General features: G+C 39.2%; 1 protein-coding gene across 12 annotated transcripts in view; it reads right to left on the bottom strand.

Annotated features, from left to right (window-relative positions):
• The window catches only part of Chl1 (cell adhesion molecule L1 like), a 210,044-nt gene that overhangs the window by 33,612 nt on the left and 156,224 nt on the right, over positions 1–20,208 (bottom strand). For all 12 annotated transcript variants that reach the window (XM_021639372.2, XM_021639370.2, XM_021639375.2 and 9 more), the window contains 6 exons: positions 16,400–16,531; positions 10,554–10,694; positions 9,815–9,926; positions 8,346–8,512; positions 6,857–7,022; positions 3,077–3,201 (listed from right to left, as the gene is read on the bottom strand). In XM_021639372.2, the coding sequence (XP_021495047.1) occupies positions 3,077–3,201; positions 6,857–7,022; positions 8,346–8,512; positions 9,815–9,926; positions 10,554–10,694; positions 16,400–16,531 (843 nt within the window). The remainder of the gene's footprint in view (positions 1–3,076; positions 3,202–6,856; positions 7,023–8,345; positions 8,513–9,814; positions 9,927–10,553; positions 10,695–16,399; positions 16,532–20,208) is intronic.

Raw genomic sequence — 20,208 nt, 5'->3', positions numbered from 1 at the left:
TTGGCCACAGCAGTTCTCAAAAGACCACGCTTGCCTGAGAGGGCATTAGAATTGTCTGGAGAACAGCATTGAACAATAAATGTCACCTGTTCCTCATCCCTGGTTTACTGAAGGGGCAATGCATAGAATGGACACTTGCAAACTTATTGCTGATTACACATGGTCAATTTTAGGAGGTATGATGGGTCTCTCATGGGTCCAGGATTTCTCCAGATTATCCTGAGCTATGTGCCAGGTTCTTCTACTCTGTGGGACGAAATTATTTTTAAGAGAAAGGATGTCTTACTAATATGTGAATTGTTCTTGGTGCCTTGCACATAAGTGTTTTGTGATTAAATGAGATAGTAAAAAAATATAGTCACTTCATTCATGCATATAATTGTTCTATTAAATCAATAAAAGTTATGTCCTATGGCTATAAATAAATAAGACGGGACCATGAGCTTTGCATGGGTCTTCTGCAATTGGCTTTAATTTTATTATAATTAGTGACAGTTCTACATACATTATCACAGCTTTCATAGAATGCTAGCCTGGTGTGTGCAAAATGTGGAAAATAATTTTGTCATAGCAGATGCATATCAGCAACTGGTAAATGTAACAGAACTTTGGAAATAAAAGGCAGTAACACCTACTTGAGTCTTAAGACACGTGGATATTTCTGGTAAAAAAAATGTGTACCTCTATATACATATGTACATACATATTGTAAATAGGTACATATGTATATAGTTGTACATATTTATATGTATATGTACATGTGTATGTATTTATGTACATATATGTGTATATACATATATATATGTATATATATATATATATACACATTTATACATATATAGGTGGAGAGAGAGAACACCATGATATAAAGGAAATTTTTTCCCAAGTAAACTTTACTTTCAAAATTTTCTCCAATATTCTTAAGTATTTAAGGACATTTGCTTAGCTTAGAGGAGACAATAAATACATTGTCCACGCTGGCCTTTAAGATTTCCCAAGTTTTTGTACGTGTTCATTGACAAAAGCACCGTTTACAGCTTAAGATGCAACATGCTTACTTTTAAAGTTTGGTATATGTTTGTTTTCACATGTCAGGGACTTAAAAAAGAAAGCATGTCCTCGGAGCTGGTGGTACGGTTTCATGATCAGACTGCTTGCCAGGTGTGCATAAAACCCAGTCAAGTCCTCTATCCCCACAAAATGAATTTCTTCAATAGCAGTCTATATTTCCAAGCTGGGAGAGTTTGCTTTACTCTTTGGGATTTACTAAGAATTTTCAAAGCCCATCCCAGTCACCATGCTTCCTTTGAGATGAAAATCTGTTTTTCTGGAACATGATCACATGGAACCAGAAGAACACAGAAAGGCTCAATATATATATATATATATATATATATATATATATATATATATAATGTCAGACTTCTGGTAATAACTTCTGAGCAAATTTGTTTACATCTAAGCTTTTAAACTATTGTTTTCTAGGATAAAATATTTTTACAAACTGCATGTGTTGGTTCAAAATCATTTCATGGCCAATTATTGATAGGTTTTAATCAGATAATAAAAATAAAAAAAATAGATAATTTAAAATGAAGGAAGCAGTTTTAAAAATTTATCCTATCTTATCTAACATTCTCCAAACATTACTAAATATTTTAGCAGATTAACATGTATATAAATGTTATGTATGAGCACAGCCACTGTTTATTTAAACTTACCGAAATGTCATGGTGCTAAGAAAAAATGAAAGCCTAATCAGAAGGGTGAGTTTTAATTTTTCAAGGAAATACAGAAGGAGAGTGCCAAAGAGCAAAAGGCAAATCTTTTGTTGCTGCCATCACTCAAAATACTGAGGGAGAAAGCCCGTGTGTCCCAGTGCTGCCTGAGATGCAGCCTAGCTTTCCTGATGTTCAGCTTCTTTGTGTGGCAAATGCCGCTGGAATAGTTAGTAGAGGATTAGATAGTTCCACTTGCAGAGTGCAGAAGAAGCTCCCTTACCTAGAGATAAACATCTCTCCCCATTTAGACAAGTTTATGCCTGTACAAGGTAGGATGTACTTGGCTGAACTCCACTTGGTAGCTATTGGCTTCATATGACGGACTCCAACACAGCTTGCTTACTTCCTATAGGTGGAAATTGTTAGGATCTGTGTCGTGGGTGAGATCTCAGAAAGAGTTTAGCCCACTACATTAGGAAATATCAATAGATATCAGCAGGAGCCCCTCCTTGAATGCATGTGGGAAGTGTCCAGAGTCTGCCTTTGCAGTTGACCTAAAACGCTAGTGGTAGGTGAATACCTTCAAACAGAATTGCGGAATTGCGTAGGAAACAGCTTCCTGGAGGAGGTGTGACTTTGGCAGGGGATTCAGCAAGCCTACATACAGGGAGAGGAGGCGTGTGAACACTGTCCACAGTTCTCAGGATGCTATATCGGCAGCATCAGCTGAAAGTTATAGTTTACACAGTTTACTGGTGTTTTCCTTACAGGCTGTAGGCTCGCGGCGGGTCAATAGAGAGAAAGAGAGAGAATTGGAAAACAGCCAGCAGGTGGTCTGAGACTTATAAAAAGTGATAACTTCAGGGCCAATTGAGATAACTTCAGAGTGAAGTACACAGTGTGAAGAATACTTGATGTAAACGCTCAACTTCATGGGGCCATCAGAGCTCAGACAAGTTTCTGGTGTAAAACACGAACTCCAAGCATCTGCAACTGCATACCCCCATTCCCCAGAACCCCACAGAACCCACTTTTATTCTCAGCCCTACTTCTCTGAACAGTAGGGATGGGTGGGATTGGGACTTTAGTTTTCCTCCACTGCCCTCATCGTTTATCGCCTGTTGCTACTGGCAAACTTCCCATGGAGGGAAAATGAATTAAGCATTAATGTGAAAAGAGTAGAAATAATTGGAAAGCGATGTTTCACCAAAACAGCAGCAACAACAGCAAACACTTAACTTTCACTACGTAAGCAGAGGCTCAAGTAATCCTTGACTTTAATACCTAAAGCCAAGAGAAGTCAAGCACCTACAGGAAGCAGAGGCAGAGATTTCTATCTGTTTACTGTCACTTACCAAGGACTGTGACTTGAGTTTTCTCAGAAGTGCTATCAAGAGCAGTTTGAGCAGAACAGGAGTAAATGCCCTGATCCTCCACTGAGATGTTCGATATGGTCAGATTCGCTCCATCAATCACTATTCTGTTTGGGGGTGCGGGTGGGGAGGCAAACACAAAGTACGTGATGAGGGTAAGAGCAGTTGCAACAGCAGAAACAGTCTATTAACAACCAGTGATGCAATCTCCTTCCTCGAAAATGATTCAAGGGAGTGATGAGACCCGTTCATCAATGCAAATGTTAAAAGAGAAGGCAACAGATGAACACTGGGAGTAAAGTCTTACAGTATACACACATGACTGCACAGTATTAAATTGGATCGCAATTTCACAAATTACAAAATCCAACCCATCTGTGACCCATGGGTTGAGACAGAACTCTGGGCTGGCTGCCACATCTAAGAAGCAGACTAACAGAGCGAGGACGTGTTTACAGAATTCTGACGATATTATAAGCAGGCAGCCTTACACAGAATCAAGGAGGGTGCTGCTGGAAGAAAGAGATTCTAGAATCCCACCCAATTCCACAGGACCGTAATATTACAAGGGAATCTGACAAGATCTTTTCTTGATATTTCCTTTTCCTCTAAGAGTTAGCTTCCAAGATGAAATAATTACAGCGTTTAATGTGTATGAACACTAGGTGGCAGACCTGTACTTCTTTCTGAAAATTATTTCAATTACTTTTTAAAATTCAGTTCTTTTTTTTTTTTAGTTCAGTATTCTTTTTTTTATTATTTTTTTTATTACATTTGTTTTTTTTTATCAGTTACATTTTATTAACTCTGTATCCCAGCCGTGTCCCGATCCCTCATTCCCTCCCAGTCCCTCCCTCCCTCCCTCCCTCCCTCTCTCCCTCCCTCCCTCCCTCATCTCCACCATGCCCCTTTCCAAGTCCACTGATGGGGGGACCTCCTCCCCATTCATCTGATCCTGTTTTATCAGGTATCTTCAGGACTGGCTGCAAAGCCCTCCTCTGTGGCCTAACAGGACTGCTCCTCCCTTCGGGGGTGGGGAGACCAAAGAGCCAGTCATTGAGTTCCTGTTAGAAATAGTCCCTGTTCCCCTCACTTTGGGAAACCAATTGGTTACTGAGCTACCACAGGCTACATCTGAGTGGAGGTTCTAGGTTATATCCATACATGGTCCTTGGTTGAATGTCAGTCTCAGAAAAGACCCTGTGCCCAGATATATTTGGTCCTTGTGGAGCTCCTATCCTTTCCCCATCAGACTAACTCCCCTTCTTTCTTATGATTCCCTGTACTCTGCCAAAGGTTTGGTCATGAGTCTTTGCTTTGAACACACTGCTAGTTAATAGTGGACTTGGAGATAGGCTTGGGAGAAGATGAGGGAGGGAGGGTGAAATTCGGAGGGAATGAGGGAGAGGGCTACAGCTGTGATACAAAGTGAATAAATTGTAATTAATATAAAAATAAAAATTTAATTAAAAAATCAGTTCTATATATTTTGCCACTTTGCAATAGTTTGCCACACAAAACTCACTTCTTTATCAATTTTATCTTCAACTCTATACTTATATACATATTATCAACACAAATTCTCACATTTTTTACATAAAGTTCCATTAGATTTAAAATATATTCACTGTAATAGCTATTTGGGTGAAAAATATTGCAAGCAATGCCTTCTTTGTGGAAAGTCTTACATATTCAAAATTTTGAAGCTAGGTTAATAAGCTGAAAAAATTTAAGAACAGAAAACAAGGCTCAATCATATGTGACTGCCTTTTGACTGGAGGTAGTGTTCCTCACTTTTTTCAAGAGTGATTGACTGACTGATTTAATGTATGAGTAAGCTATTTGAATGTACCCTCCATGCCAGAAGAGGGCATCGGATCACATTGTTGATGGCTGTGAGCCACCACATAGTTTCTGGGAATTGAACTCAGAACCTCTGGAAAAGCAGACAGTGCTCTTAACTGCAAGCCATCTCTCCAGCCTGTGCTGCTCACTCTTACATCCATTTTTATAATGAAAATTTGTCAGCCAGTACTACTAGTTGTTGATGGGCAAATCACAGTATAATAACCTAGGGGCCTCAGCTGAGACTAATACCTTTGCATGAGAAGTGGCTTATGTATACATACATAGACATTAACAATGAGGCCCATGAAATAACAGTCATGAAAGGGACCGACTAGAGATATGATGACTGAATGATGCAAAAAAAAAAAATAGTGATCAATGATTTGTTAATTGTATTTTCTAAGATCATCTGATCATAATTCACAATAACCTTATGCTCCAGCTTTTTTTTCTCCTTTTCATCAGGCCATGTTATAAAAAGTGGAGGAAGAGAAACATCAAGCAGATGGTGTGAGAGTACCAGTCTGTTGAGTGCCAACATTTGGGATTTGAGCATTGCTGAGTTTGAGTTTATTCTTTTAACCAAGGCTTTGCTGTGGGCTCATCTAAGGAGAGTGTGTGCCATCTCCAGACCTTCAGAGATACTGTGTAATTTCAGGTGAGATTTGACTTCAGAATGATATCTCTCTAGCTCTCAATCAAAGACAATATATATTTAAAAAAAAAGCAGGCTTTCTGACTCTTTTGATTCTACTGGTTTCTGTTGATCCTTTCTCTTTTTGATACACTTAAACACCAGTGATTCCCAAACCTCACTCAAACTTCCTTATTTCTTCTATCATATGCATTTCTCCTGTTTGGAATACTCAGAAATGCATCTTCAACCTTTGTCTACATAAGTATCACATTCACAGATTCAACTGATTGTGGATGGACAGTGTCTTATCAACTTGCATCTGAACAGGTACTGGACAGGTACATTTTTTTTCTTTTCATTTCCCCCTGAATCACACTGTATAATGGCTATTTCCTGTGTTAGGTATTAAGAATACCTAACATATAACCTATTAGGTAATAAGAATGGCTATTCAGACTGTATTGAGTATTAATAATAATGTAAATGTAACTTACATTATAAATAAAAGCATGAGATTTAGATAGAACATCCTCTTGTAGAATACACATAACTACACAGATTTAGGTATCTGTCGAGGATTCTGCAAGCTACTCTTAGAGACAGAAGGACCAGCTATTGCTGGCAATACTTTGTAACATGATGACTAGCATGTATGATTAGGGGCTTATGGGTGGGAAGGACTTATGTGAGATTTGCAGGTAGAAGAAGGGAATGGACACTGCCTTTATAAAAGGAGTGTGAACTGTGGTTCTGCCAGCCAGGGTACCAGCAGCTGGTCTCTCCTGTAGTGTCATGAAAGCATGGTGTCTGAGGAGTAAGCAGTAGTTTGCAGATACCTGTGTCACACAGACCCATGAGAAAGAGCCCAAAACAACAGTTAGCAATAGCATTTACATCTTGCTCTTCTGCTCTTCCCAATGGCTCAGGAGACTCCTAAGCCTATACAGTTAATATGTATCTCACACCTGTCTTCTGTTTCCTGCACTGAGGGGGACAAACATGTCTTACAGAAAATAAAGGGCAAAACCAAGAAGGAAAACCTATAAAAGAAACAGAACTAGTATGTCAAGGCCTTCTGACTATTGACTTGAAGAATCAAACACACGAATAAGTTGTATGTGTGTGTGTATGTGTGTGTGTGTGTGTGTGTGTGTGTGTGTGTATTTTATGAATAATTTTAGGACTATTTTTTTCTAATGTGTGGTGTTAAACACATACGTGCACACGCACACACGGATGCACACACAGAAAGTATCCTTTTATTACAGTGTACTTACCTGCCATCTTCGGTGCCATTAATTTCAAAAACCTTTCCGTTTTTACTCCAGGACAGTTTCAAACTGTGCTTCAAATGTGAGTCACATTGGCTTTCACAGTGTAGCTCAAGGACATGTGATTTAGGAATGCGAGGATTCTTGGGAGACACTTTGAGCTTTGTAGCATCTATATGTTTGTCAGTCAAACAATGATGTTAGTCAGAACTACAGAGCACATCTCTCTTTTTTATTAAATGCTGCAACCTAAGCAGCCAAAATTGTCATGATACTATCACATTTACATGCAATGTATCCTATGATAATTTTCTAACACTGAAACTGAGAATATTTAGATGCAAGCATCAATTAATAAGTTAGCAAATTTTCTTACTAGTCTTTGCTAAAGTAAACAAGAGTGTGAGCTAATGAATGTCTCTAGAAGTCAAAAATAATATAATTTCTCATTCTCTAGTGCCCAGTTTTATAATCATGTTATAAGAAAAACTGGCAAGGTAGTTGATTTCCTAATCACACACTTATTAAGTTAGAAATCTGAAATGGTGAGGCCCTGGCATAAATGTACTGTCCACATTAACATGGGGAACTCGAGAGTAAGCCCTGCAAAAGGGAGGCCTGCACCTCTTTTCTTACTCAGGAATATCACCAGAGCTTAGGAGGAATGACAATGTAAACATTTTATATTCATTTGTAGAGTTTCTTGCTGAAAGAATCAGAGCATAATGATTCAAGACAAAAGCAATTGCTGCTATCAGAATCATGAAGCTCAAAAACAAACACATACTAAAATAAGTGTTAGTGAAGCCTGCATCTATCAGCAACATTCTAGGATTTCACTGAAGAGGGAAGGCTGTTTGAAAGAGGCGATTCTGGTTTAAGGAGAACAAAAAAAGCCCATCCAAGCTGTCAAGCTGCTTTTGTTCTGAGATCAGATTTCTATGATTTTTGTTAAATGATCAGACAGAAACTGATACTTGGTAATACCTCAAGTTTTCTACTGGAATAAAACACAAATCCAAATATACACCAAGACAGATCTTTCTTAAAATATTTATGGCCCGACTGTCTGCCATCTTCCTGGCAGCCTGCGCATTACATCTGGAAGTACAATGGCTTTGAGAAGTGCCACAAAAACAATGTCTGTGCACCTGTCCCCCTGCTTCAGGGATTACAGATGGGAGGCACTGTCACCGTGGGAGAGTGCAGGCCTTTGAGCAAGACCTTGCCAGTCAACGAACCAAGGTCACCAAGGCTGCTGGCACCAAGACACACTTTCAGAAGTTCTGAGGAGACTCTGGCCTACTCCTTAGAACAAATAAAGTTATTTTCCATCTTAAAAAGAAAAGAAAGAAGAAAAGACATTTATGGCCATCTACCACTAATGACACACATCCACCTGCTAAGATGGCTCAAATCCATGCAGTGTTTCATCTGAGAAAACAAGCAGAACCCAGTGTGAGAAGTCATGAGAGCAAAAGCAAAATAACAATACTTCTGATATCCAAGTTGGCTGTGATGACGGCTTTCCCCATTGCGTTGTCTACCCAACAGGAGTAAGATCCGGCGTCTTCCTCGGTAGTTCTGTAGATCTCCAGTGTGCCATTTTCGTAGGTATGGTACCGACTACCTTCAAGGGGATGGGCTTCATCAGCCACCTCCCTGTGGAGATGTAGACATGAGTCATTTTGGATTGGGACACAATTTTTTTTTTTATTCTTCAGATGTTGTTTGTTGATATCATTCAGACTTATATCTTCTTTGTGTGCTTAGAAGACCTTCTGAAATACTCTTGTGGAGACCAGTTTCTCTCTTAGAACTGTCCAGGGTGCATATCAGAGCTGACCAACAGACTATAGTTAAAGGAATCCTAATTCCCTCCTTGTACTATTGCCTCCGTCTGCCTCATGGCTGTTATACTGGTTTACATGTGTCCTCCAAGCTTAATAAATATTTTCTGGCTTATTTATGGTGAACTCTTTAGTTAATGATTGCTCCAGGCTGGCAAATGGGAAATCCAGTAATTGAAACAGATAATGAACCTTCCCAGTCTCCTGCTGTCCTAGGAGAACATTGGTCATTCAGAAATATGATAAGCCAGGAAGTCCTGCCTGTCCGGTGGACATGCATTACACTTACCCTATCAACCTCAAGCTCATTTTCTCCCACATTCATCCATTCTCCAACCATTTCTTGTCACAGCCTGATTAACCCCGTACATTTTATAGTAAGTGATTGCTTGTGCTTAGTTTCAGAGGACAAATGGGCCGCTGGCACAGGCTTCTACAAAGTGGGGACTAGGCTGAGAAAGGCATGGGGCTTTCCTGAGATGCAAAATTTGAAAGCATTTCAGAAATCAAGATAAACAGCATTTTAATCCAGCATATTTAAAGGTCAAAATCAAAACCACACAAAGGACAAAACCTCACCATTTGATTAGACTAGTGACTTTGAACTTTCATGGCCTGACCTCATTGTTTTTCTCCCTGCTCCAAGCCTGTGGAGCAACAGCACAATGATGTCAGAGTAAACTAACCAAATGTTATCGTCAACTGACACAGGATATGCTTATGGTGTTGTGTTTAGATTCAAACAGTAAAATTATTAAAATCAAAACGAAACTTGGCAAAGTCTTAAGTGTGTTTGCTGTATGATAAACAGCTCAGAAAGAATAACAAACCTTAGATAGACTCATCAGACAGAACAGCGCAATCTTAAAAGCTGTCTCAGTAACCGTTTTAATTCTTCCTTTTCTTTATGAACACAAAAGGCTCTGCAAAATCCTTCATGTGAAAAAAAATGCCCCAGAATTCTGACCGATGTTTTCAGGAAAAAGAGTAATTAAATTTCTTTCCTTATTTCTCAGAGGTGTTGGCTCTCGGTAGAAACACGAAGCACAGGCTGCCAAGCGATGACTCAAGAATCCTCCAATCTATTCCCTTAAGGGAAGAGAAAGCATCTTACCAGCTCACTGTGGCCTTGGGTGAAGCGAAGTACTCGCAATGTAAAAAAGCACTGTATCCAACCACCGTTGCATAATTTTCTTCATTCTTGGTTTTTATCAGTGGGACAACATCTAGTCAAAGATAATACAAGTTTAACGCTTTCTGCAAGCATTTGGTACAAAGGACATGTTTTTAGAAGACTGCTGAACATTTCAGTACATATTCCTGAATTTGACTATTATCCAAAATCAGCATATTCTGAAAGCACAATTTCAGTAAGAGATCCAATGCCTATACATAAAGTGAATGATGCTTTGATATTTTTTTTCCTGATGTTTTATGTGTCAAATATTCAGTTGGTACTTTGGACTGGAGAGCGAGCTCAGTGAAGAATTTTATATACAAGCATCACTTTATTCCCCAAACCCTGTGGGGAAAGAAAATGGCACAATCTTTTAACCCAGCCAATGGGGATTAACAGACACGTAGATCCCCGGGGCTCACTGGCAAGCAATCCCAGGCCACTTGATACGGTCCCGACCTGTGAGAGACACTCTCTCAAAAATGAAGGTACACTGCCCTTGAGGAATTCTACCCAAAGTTTTCCTCGGCCCTCTGCATAAACAGAAACACGTGCATTCCAACACTGGATCTGACATCCACTTCCCTATTCTCCTGAAAGCAAGTACTTTTGACTAGAACTTCAAGCATGTTCCTTCAGAGAACAGCAGGAGAGGCTCGGACCCAGGTCTGCTCACCTACAACATCAATATTGGCGTTGGCAAGGATGGTTCCGTGACTATTTGACGCTTCGCACTGGTATACAGCAGAATGGTTGGGTTGTAGGTTTGTAAAACTGATTTCCCTGGGGAACATAACGTCACCAGGAAATGGATGATCTGAAAGAGAAGAGAAAATGCCAGTATGATAAAGAACAGAATATAAAATATTTATGAACCATTTATTAAATGTGTCACACAGTATCTATATTTTAAGACCAATTTAGGGTGAAAAATAGTTCACCGAAGTCAAGTCTTTGTGCTTTGCTCAGATCAACACGGCTGCTTTTCCAGATGCTTTTGCATTTGCGACATCTTTTCTAATTAGGCTATGAAATAAATATCAGGGAAACCCATGTTGCCCTACTACTCACTGCCTCTCTGTATCCCTTTTCCTGATAAGGTCAGAGGTGACCTGATTGACATCTGAGTGCTACTCTCAGTTGACTTACCATCTGCATGTAGATGTTAACCAGTGGGTAGCAACACAATAGATCCTATCAGGCCCTGATTTCTCTTTCTTCAGCTTTTTTTCCTGACTCAATTTCCCCCCTTTCTATTATTTTTTGGATTTATGCCATTATTTTGTGTGCTTTACATTATCATTTAGCAATTTCAAATATATGACTCACAAGACTTGATCCTTCTCTTTCTGTCTCTCTTGTTTCTCTTTTTATTCCTTCATTCCTTCCTCTCCCCTCCTTATCCTTGTCCTCCTCCTGCTTCTTTAGAGTAATTGTCAAGTTTTTGACATTTTAACAATAAAATCTAGCTTATTTTCTATAATGATCTCCTTTTCACCCTATGGTGTCTGAAATTACCCCAGGGTATTTTTATACACATCTAAAGATTTGGAACTAGCAACTGCAGATGAGAGAGAACACACGCGGTTTGTCTTTCTATGTCTGGGTTACTTCACTAAATATTTTTTTCCTAGTTACGTCTATCTACCCACAAATCTCATATTTGAATTTCACTTAAAGATGGATAGTATTCCAGGGTACGTATGCATATGCATCGCATTTACACCGTTCCTTTGTCAGCTGAAGCACGTTTAGCTTGTTTCCATTTCCTACCCTATTTAGGACTAGAGGTCAATCCTAGAAACATTTCCATGCATGGAACACTGAATAGATTCCACAGCTTGTACTCAAGTGCTTAGTGTGTGTGTTTGTGTGTGAGACTCTGTGTGAGTGTGTGTGTCACACTAGTGTGTAACACTAGTGACTAAAGTACACTAATGGATAAAACAGCTATGAATTCACAAGTGGGAGTCCAACAAATAATTATAGGGAAATTATGTAATTATGTTTTAAATATTTTTATAATATTTAAAATACTATTGTTGATACTGGAATTATCTTTTGGAAATTAGAGCATCTAAAAATTTTGTGCACTTATTAGAAGCCAGCGAATTCCACTGGGTACGGTCCACACATTTATCATTAACTCTGACCATGACTTGCTAGATCAGCATTAACAAGGCTGATTATACATAAGTTTCAAAGAAAGAGAATATCCTACAGTGTCTGGCTCTAAATCCCAAACTACTCCCATGACACAACCAAAAGGCAGTAGAAAAAAAAAATGGGGCTAGAATTATTGACTGGAGGACAGTGATTCAAGAAATTTTAGTTTACATGATATCAATAATATATTTTCTTTACCCTCATATTTCCATTATACAAAATAACAATTACATTAAACTTTGTGTTTCAGAAAAGATACTACATGTTGGGAGACCTTTTGTGCATTCTTTTTTTTCTCACTAGAACCATAATGTGCGCATTCCTTCACTCAGCTGTGATGTCTTTTTCTGGACAGATGTGTACTGTGTTTTCAGCTTCTAAAAAACCAGGCATCACCAAAGAGTGAGTAAATATTTGTGAAAACATCGGAAATAAGTCCAATGGATGATGTTTTATTCATGAATATTCCCTGTCAGTAGGCAGAAAAATAGGTTCTGATGCTCACCCAACAAAACTATGACTATGAGCCTCACCTAGGAAAGAAACCACCCAGATGTGGATAAGCCTCAAGACTTTGAGATAAAGAAACTATGTTGTCATCTAGCTTGGCCCCATGTAACTACACTTTTTCTTGAAAATCAGAAATTATTTTTCTGGTTATAGAAACAGAAAAGTGTGACTATGAGAAATCGTCCATTGCTACAATGATATCACTTTTAAATATGGAGGAAGAGGGTCATGGGCGAAGAATGTGGGCAGCCTGTAATATCTGAAAAGATCGTGGAGAAGAAATAAAAGAGAAGGGTAAAGAGGGAGAGGGAAAGTGAAAGAATTACTTTGATTTCCTTCCAGTGAGTCTTGCGTTGACCTTCCAACTTACGGAATTATAAAACAGTGAAATTGAATAGGCTCAAGCCACCAAATTTCTGATAATTTGTTATAACAACATCAGAAAGCTAATATGAATCTTGGAGATAATTTATCAGCTATCTTTTAAGGATTAGACAAAAGAATAGTCCTTGAAAAGTTCTCTATGCAAGAAATTGTAAAGGACATTATGAGGGACTGAGTCACTGATATCATCATTTATTCCTCTGCTATTGGACAGATGCATAAGGTTGGCAGAGTTAGCCTTGTCATCCCTGTGCTTCAACTTGTACCACAGGCTGCAAGAGAAGCTTTGACTCAACACAGCATTGCAGAAGAAGAATTAAGACCATGTTTAGATGAAAGCAACTAACCCTTACTCAGCTCTCCTTCTTGGAAAGGGGAATGGAAATTGCACAATGTATTACATACTGTCAAAGGTAATTTTTCTAAAGTCTCAAGAAAAAACAACTTTTAATAGTATCTACCAAAAGACACTTGTCCTGACATAATTCCAAAATTTTTTCTATATGTTTTCCTTTTATAAGATCAATGAGAATAAGACAATTTGGTCAGAGAACACTCTACTTAAATTTGCTTTTTTTAAGGTTCCATTCTAGTGATGAATTTACGTGTGTTGTGTCCTCAAGTAAACACTGTAATTCCAGAGAGCCCCTGTCATTGCATCTGAAAAGTGATGAATAAAAAGATTTGTTTTCCAAGGACCTCTCAGAAATACTGGATGCCATCTCTGTGAAAAAAATTTATATGGATAATCTACCACTGTATTAACTTTGGCTTAATTTTGAAATAAGATTCATGAAGAACAGGATTTTCTAAAAAGATAAGTCCAAAGAGTTTTCTAATCCTCTGTCAGCTAAACTCTCAGTCAACACACTGTGGCCTTGTTGCAAGTAAGAAAAAAAAGCTGCGCTCAAGAGCTGTGCAAACAGCAGGGCTTGTTCTCCACCAGCCTGTCTGGTTTCAGTCCTTCCTACAGCACCTGTGAGCATAGCTATGCCTATATCATCCTCCACCAAACGGTTGGCTCTACTTTGGAAATATCCATTACCTGAGCCCGTTGACATGCCTAAATGGAGACCTCAGTGTCTTTCAGTCACCCTTTTGCAGCCATACAGTTAAAGGTCACATTCAAGGAGCAGATATTTTCTTTAACATATAAATATAAAGGGCTAGGGATATATCTCAGTAGGAAAGCACTTGCCTGGCATGTGGGAAGAACCTCAGTTCAAACTTTAGTACTTTGCAAACAAACAAACAAACAAACAAAGTGTAACATGTCTAACTCATGTTCTCCCATAAAAACCATTTATGACTGCCCATCTATCATCAATAAAATCCCCAAACCTTAATCGTGCCTTGTCAGTTTCTATGCGATGATACCTTAATCTACTGAATAATTCCACCAGCTACCCGCCCCTTCCTCATATCTTGAGCTTAAGCCACACTGGATTGTTTTCTTCTCCTTCTCTAGAGGCACATGCATGGAGAGTCTTTTCAGTTCCTCTCCTCTCCACCCCAGAAGCACTCACAGACAGCCTACGGCAGCTGACTTCCTTACTGTCTCCATCTCTCGTACTGTGTACTTTCATAACCACAAAGTTGAAACTTAACACTGTCCACAGGATCTAACTACTGCCTATGCACAAATTTCTCAACAACACTACCCCTTCCAACTTTATGTCTTGGTGGGAGCTATCCACCGGAGCACCGACAACCTACCACTGGCCATCCACCAAAGGAAAAATGTCATCTCTTCTTCAGTACCCATCAAATACCAGTGACTCCTCAGCTAGGGGTGGTGCCTCATGAATTCCTCTCACCCACCAATCTGGAGTTTTGACAGACAGAGCTTATGCAGTTAAAATATCGTGCTGGGAGTTCAAGGATGTGATGGCCACTTCATGTCCATTAGATGACATTTCTTAACACCCCTCACCATCCCCAGCTCTTACATTACTTCAGCTCCTTCTTCTGTAATATTTGCTGAAACTCAGAGGAGTATATAGATGTCCCATTTTACAGCTGAGGACTCACTGTCAATTATTCCCAGTATTCTGTTTATGTATAAGTCTCTATATTAGCCACCCTCTACTACAAACGAAACTTCTGTGACCAAGCCAGATAGCAGCCCTAATCTAGAGCTTTCATAAGCTGGTTGCCGGGGCTCACCCTTAAGGCTCTTTTGTAACAGCTCAGGCATCCAGGCAGCAAGGACTGAACTCTTCACCCTCCTGTATCTACCCTCCAGGGTTCATGTTTTGTGACAGATATTGGGCAAAACATAATTTGAATGGTGTTTTCTTCAAGCCACTGAACATATCCACAAGTCACTCCTATTTTCCTCTCTGTTTTTCTTCTGAGGAAGCAGGTTTTAAGAGGGTCGGTCACATTTTCAGTCACACAGCTAGTAAATGTTAGGATGGAAATGTAAACACAGGCAGTGTGGCTCCAGAGCCCATAAACCATCAGAGAACGCTACAGATGAATCATGGCTTTAGGTGGCTGACTAATTTATCTCATTCAAACTGTGCCAACTAGCACTGCTTCCATTCTGTAGCTTGAGAAACCGAAGCTTAGGGGATTCCGTGGCCAGCTCAAGGCCACAGAGCCGAGAAAAGTCACATCCCAGAGAAGACTTTGGCCTGTGAACCACAAGAAAGCCTGTCTAATGTGGGGAATCAGGACAAAGGACTAATTGGGAGCCACATTCCAGTACTTAATATTCATGTTCTCCATGGAGCTACTTACCCAGCACATAACACATAACTCATAACATAGGTTCTGTCCTCTTGCCTGAACAAATACCTTTAGGATAGCCTCAGCTCTCTGTCCAAATAAAAGCTTAGGGGTTTGGAGACTGGGGCAGTGAGGATATTGGCCCTCAGTCCTGGTCCGTTTCTGTCTTTCCATGGCCACCCAATGTGGACAAAACTCAAGAGGATTTTCTTGTGTTGTCAACAGCAGCCTGGGTGCTCTTGTGTCATGTAGAGTTCCAACTTCACATATCTCCTGACCACAACATAGAGGTAATGTGTGACCGACAGTGATTCATGGCAGAGGCAGAGTCCAGGATCCGTGGATGTTGCATGGGTACAATAAGTTTTAACTTTCAACTGATGCTTTCATCTACTAGGCTATTACACTTGTTCTCATGGACAGAATCAAGGGTTGTTTGTATTAATCCTTTTGCTAATTCAGTCATTAGGTCATTATTTACTGCATTAAATAATGAAGTGTATGTAATATAATATTATACATATGTGATTAAGTTAGTAGATGCAAAATTACTATCCGTGGCTTGTCATCAATCAATTTGCCCAGAAAGAAGCACTTGTTGATTTCCTGGCACTGTATTATGCTACTACATCCCAACTAGTCTGCTTCATATATCACCAACCTGTCTGATCACATACTATCCCATTCAATTGCTGTCAGGTTTTTCTTGTTCATTTGTGTTCAACTCACTTTCAATTGGCAAGCCATTGACTCTCCATTTGATCGTGGGTTGAGGTTCTCCTTCTGCCTCACACAACAAGATGCCATTGCTACCCGTGCTGTACACGGCACTCTGAGGCTTCTTTTTCCAGCTCGGAGGCTCTGGAAACAAAACAAAGACATTTTCAGAAAGTGTCTTCCATAAGCAAAAGATTCAACCACTGTAACAAGACTGCATTTCTACCACACACCAGCAGAGGGCAGACAATACAAAGTATTCCGTATGGTCAGGTTCTACACAGGAAGGTGGGTATATTAAGGGTGTGTGGGGTGTGTGTGTGTGTGTGTGTGTGTGTGTGTGTGTGTGTGTGTGTGTGTGTGTGTGCTTACATTACACTCAGAACATGTATATAAATCAACATACTAAAAATATACAGCTGCTTTAGCTACTAAAGTATACATTTCACTAGCAGAAACATGAGGAGGGACCAAGCAGATGGTAACTCCTGTTGTGCTGGCTACTGTTTCTACTCAAGCTGCAAGGAAGTAGCTGCAATGTGGATATGCAAGAGATAGACTCGGAGAGCTTTTTAAATATCAGTAAAATTTGCAAAAACTTGTTCTTTGATTATTGAATATAGGGTTTAAACATCATATCTGTAACAAATTGCGTAAGTTATCAACTTGGGAAATGTAATTTGCTAGCGATGTTCTCGCTGTAAAGGGGAAGAAAAAGAAGCTGAGATCATTTGATTTTTTTTTTTTTTTTTTTTTTTTTTTGCTTTTGAATCAAAGCAGGGTAAAAAACAGAAATAAATTATCTTCAACTTTTGATGCATATCTCTTCAAATGTGTGACTCTAATTGGAGTCTCACAACAAAAGAAGGGTCTTCAGTTCAAGAAGTACTGTCATATTTTGTTACTGCCGGGGTAGCACTGTACCAACACTGAATACAGGACTACAAGTGTGCATGGATACTATAACTATTATTATTGTTGTTGTTGTTGATGATGATGCTTTGGCTGCATGTATGGCTATGTGACACTTTCTTGGATGCCTGGTACCTATAGATTCCACAAGAAGGTGTCAGACCCCTAGATTGGAGGTACAGACAGTTGTGAGCTACCCTGTGGATGCAGTAACCAAGTCAGGGCCCTCTGAAAGAGCAGCCAGTGCTTTCAATCACTGAGCCATTTTTCCAGAGCCGCTGCATGGCTGATGATTAATCTCAGAAATGGCTTAATAAAGCCTTAAAGTAGTAATTACCATCAACTTTAGCTTGGACATTTCCTCCCCCCGCCCCCACCCAAGAACTATGGACTTCGGTCTTGATTCAAAAAGGAAACTTTTAAAAGATATGAACTTGCACAAAGTGACAATATCTTTTAAATCATTCTAGAAAAGGAAGAAAAGGGAATTACACTGGAAAAACCAAGCCCACCAAAGAAAAATAAGTATATACAAGTTGTTCTTGTAAATCTGTGCGAGCAAGAGGCATGCCTGTGTCTTTAGAATCTCCCGATGGGGTGTGACTCAATTGTTAATTTTCATGTTAAACGCCCACGTTCAGAATAGATTAGTCTAAAACTATAGACAACTTTACCATACATTAAAGTTCAATGGACTAAATCAGAGATTGTGGATCACTTTCCGAAGTGAAAGGTGCCCTTATGGCATTGTTTTTTAAAAGTTTATTTTTATTTGTGTGTGGGGTATTCTATGTATCCGTAGGTGCCTATTCAACATGTGTGTTGGGAACCAAGCTCTGGTCCCCTGGAAGAAGGTCACATGCGCCTAAACATGGAAATACCTCTCTATGCCCTTTCCTTTTAAATTATTTTCTTGGTCTTGTTATATAACCACAAAAAAAATCAACATGTGCAAGTTAGAGGGGAAAGGCAATGAACGTGTTCATAGTAGAAACTGTGACTGTTCCTTTCCAAGTATGTAAAGATAAAAATCCTGCAATGAAAACATTCTTTCATTTCTCCTGTGTAATAAATACAATTTTCCAATCACTACCCCCAGTCTAAGAATTTAATTAACATTCGTTAGGAGTATATCTTTGCTCCTGTATATTAAAGATGTATTCCTGTTAGGATCAAATGAAAAGGTGAGGTATCATTTCATCTAACCTTTGACCTTATTGAAATAATACTGAGCTTTGGAGAATTCATCTACTTTTTTCAGGATCCTCACTGAAAGAATCCTCCTTCCCTGTCCTTGCCGCTCCATGGATCTCAGAAGAGAGAGGAAATGACAGGGAGATGCAAAGCTGTGGAGCCAGTTCCTCATCCACTGCCATCTTATGCATGAAAACTGGGAATCAAGGTCAGGGCAGCTGTCCAGTGGAGAGCTTAAATTTCTACCTAACCCACTTGTCAACTGACTCAAGAAGTTTCAAACATTTTGTAGTTGATAGGTATCATCCCTATAAATTAGCTTGGCCCTTCTTCCTAAGTTTTAAAAGCACCTCTGAATTCATGTAGATGTTTCCCTCCTTTTTTTTTTTTTTTTTTCACTTACACCTCTGGTCTTGAACAGATGTAGACATTGTCACGAAATGATAGAGAGACTTAAAACCTGGCTCTAACTGTATGAAATGCAGCCCCGGCTGAGATTCCCACTGTTGACTTCACTAGCTGAATATTCAGTAGTTCAATATTGACATCAGCACTGAGAGTCCATAGATTAGTGATTTCTAGAGAGCCAGGGCTGAAGCCCACTGTCCTGTTTCTCCATAATTTGGCACAATGTCTGGCTCAAAAGAGACCTACATACAGGGCAGGCCTTTAAGTAGAACCTAATAACTATCCAAAGACTTCAGTGGACTAGACATACGAGTAAAAACCTAAAGCACCATGAAAGGGAAGTAATCCTTGCTGTATAGTGACTCGCTTTCCTACTACATAGATTTAATGAGAATAGTATTTGACTGCTACTTGGGTCGTAAAAGATACTGTGGTGAGCCTGATTACAAATTTAGGCTGTTATAGTTTAATGTGGAAAGTTCATGAAATTTGAATTTCAGAACAGGAAAGAAAAATGACAGACAGACTAGGATGCACACAGGATATTTTCGCAATGGACTAATATCTCAAGATATATGACAGTGCTGCTTTGTCCTCACATGGCAGTCCTTATTTAATTTGGGTTTCTAAATAAAAGGATGAAAATAAAGAGGAAGATACAAGGAGACAAAAAAATGTAATAAAGACCAACTCTTGTCTTCTGATGATTAGTAAAGTTTATAGCTGCTGCTTTCTCCCTTTAAGAAAGAGAATGTTTCTTGAAGACAGTCAACTGTTCCCATGCAGGTTTGAGGAGAAGCTGAAACATACTTCTGAATGTATGTTTAGTATGTTCTCACAAAAGCAAAACGACTCAGTATTCTTCATACGAACACTATTTATATCTCAGCAACAGTAATAACTGTCTTACGAATAGTGAAGATAATTTGTTCAGGGAACCTATATCCCTTTGGAATCCTACAGTCAACATTTTAAGTTGCATAATTAATTTTACTTGTATAATATTTTTTGCAACATTTGCAATTCTTTTGAAAGCTTTGGTCTTAATAGTCAAGAAAACCCAGGCCAGATTGTTAAAATATTCAGCTACCGTAGCAACGCGGCAGCCATCTGGAAGGATTCCCAATAGTCAGCAACTTGGAGTAGAAGCAGCTAATAATTATGTATGTTCGCTTGTGTGTGTGTGTGTGTGTGTGTGTGTGTATGTGTGTGTGTGTCTGTGTGCTTGAAAGGTGTAAGGACTAGGGACAGTACCCCCATTATAGGAAAGTGTCAAACAATGTCTAAAATAATAGACACGACTTTCA

This window comes from Meriones unguiculatus, chromosome 5, assembly GCF_030254825.1.
Source record: "Meriones unguiculatus strain TT.TT164.6M chromosome 5, Bangor_MerUng_6.1, whole genome shotgun sequence".
Lineage (NCBI taxonomy): Eukaryota > Metazoa > Chordata > Mammalia > Rodentia > Muridae > Meriones > Meriones unguiculatus.
This window is presented reverse-complemented; position numbering and strand designations above follow the sequence as displayed.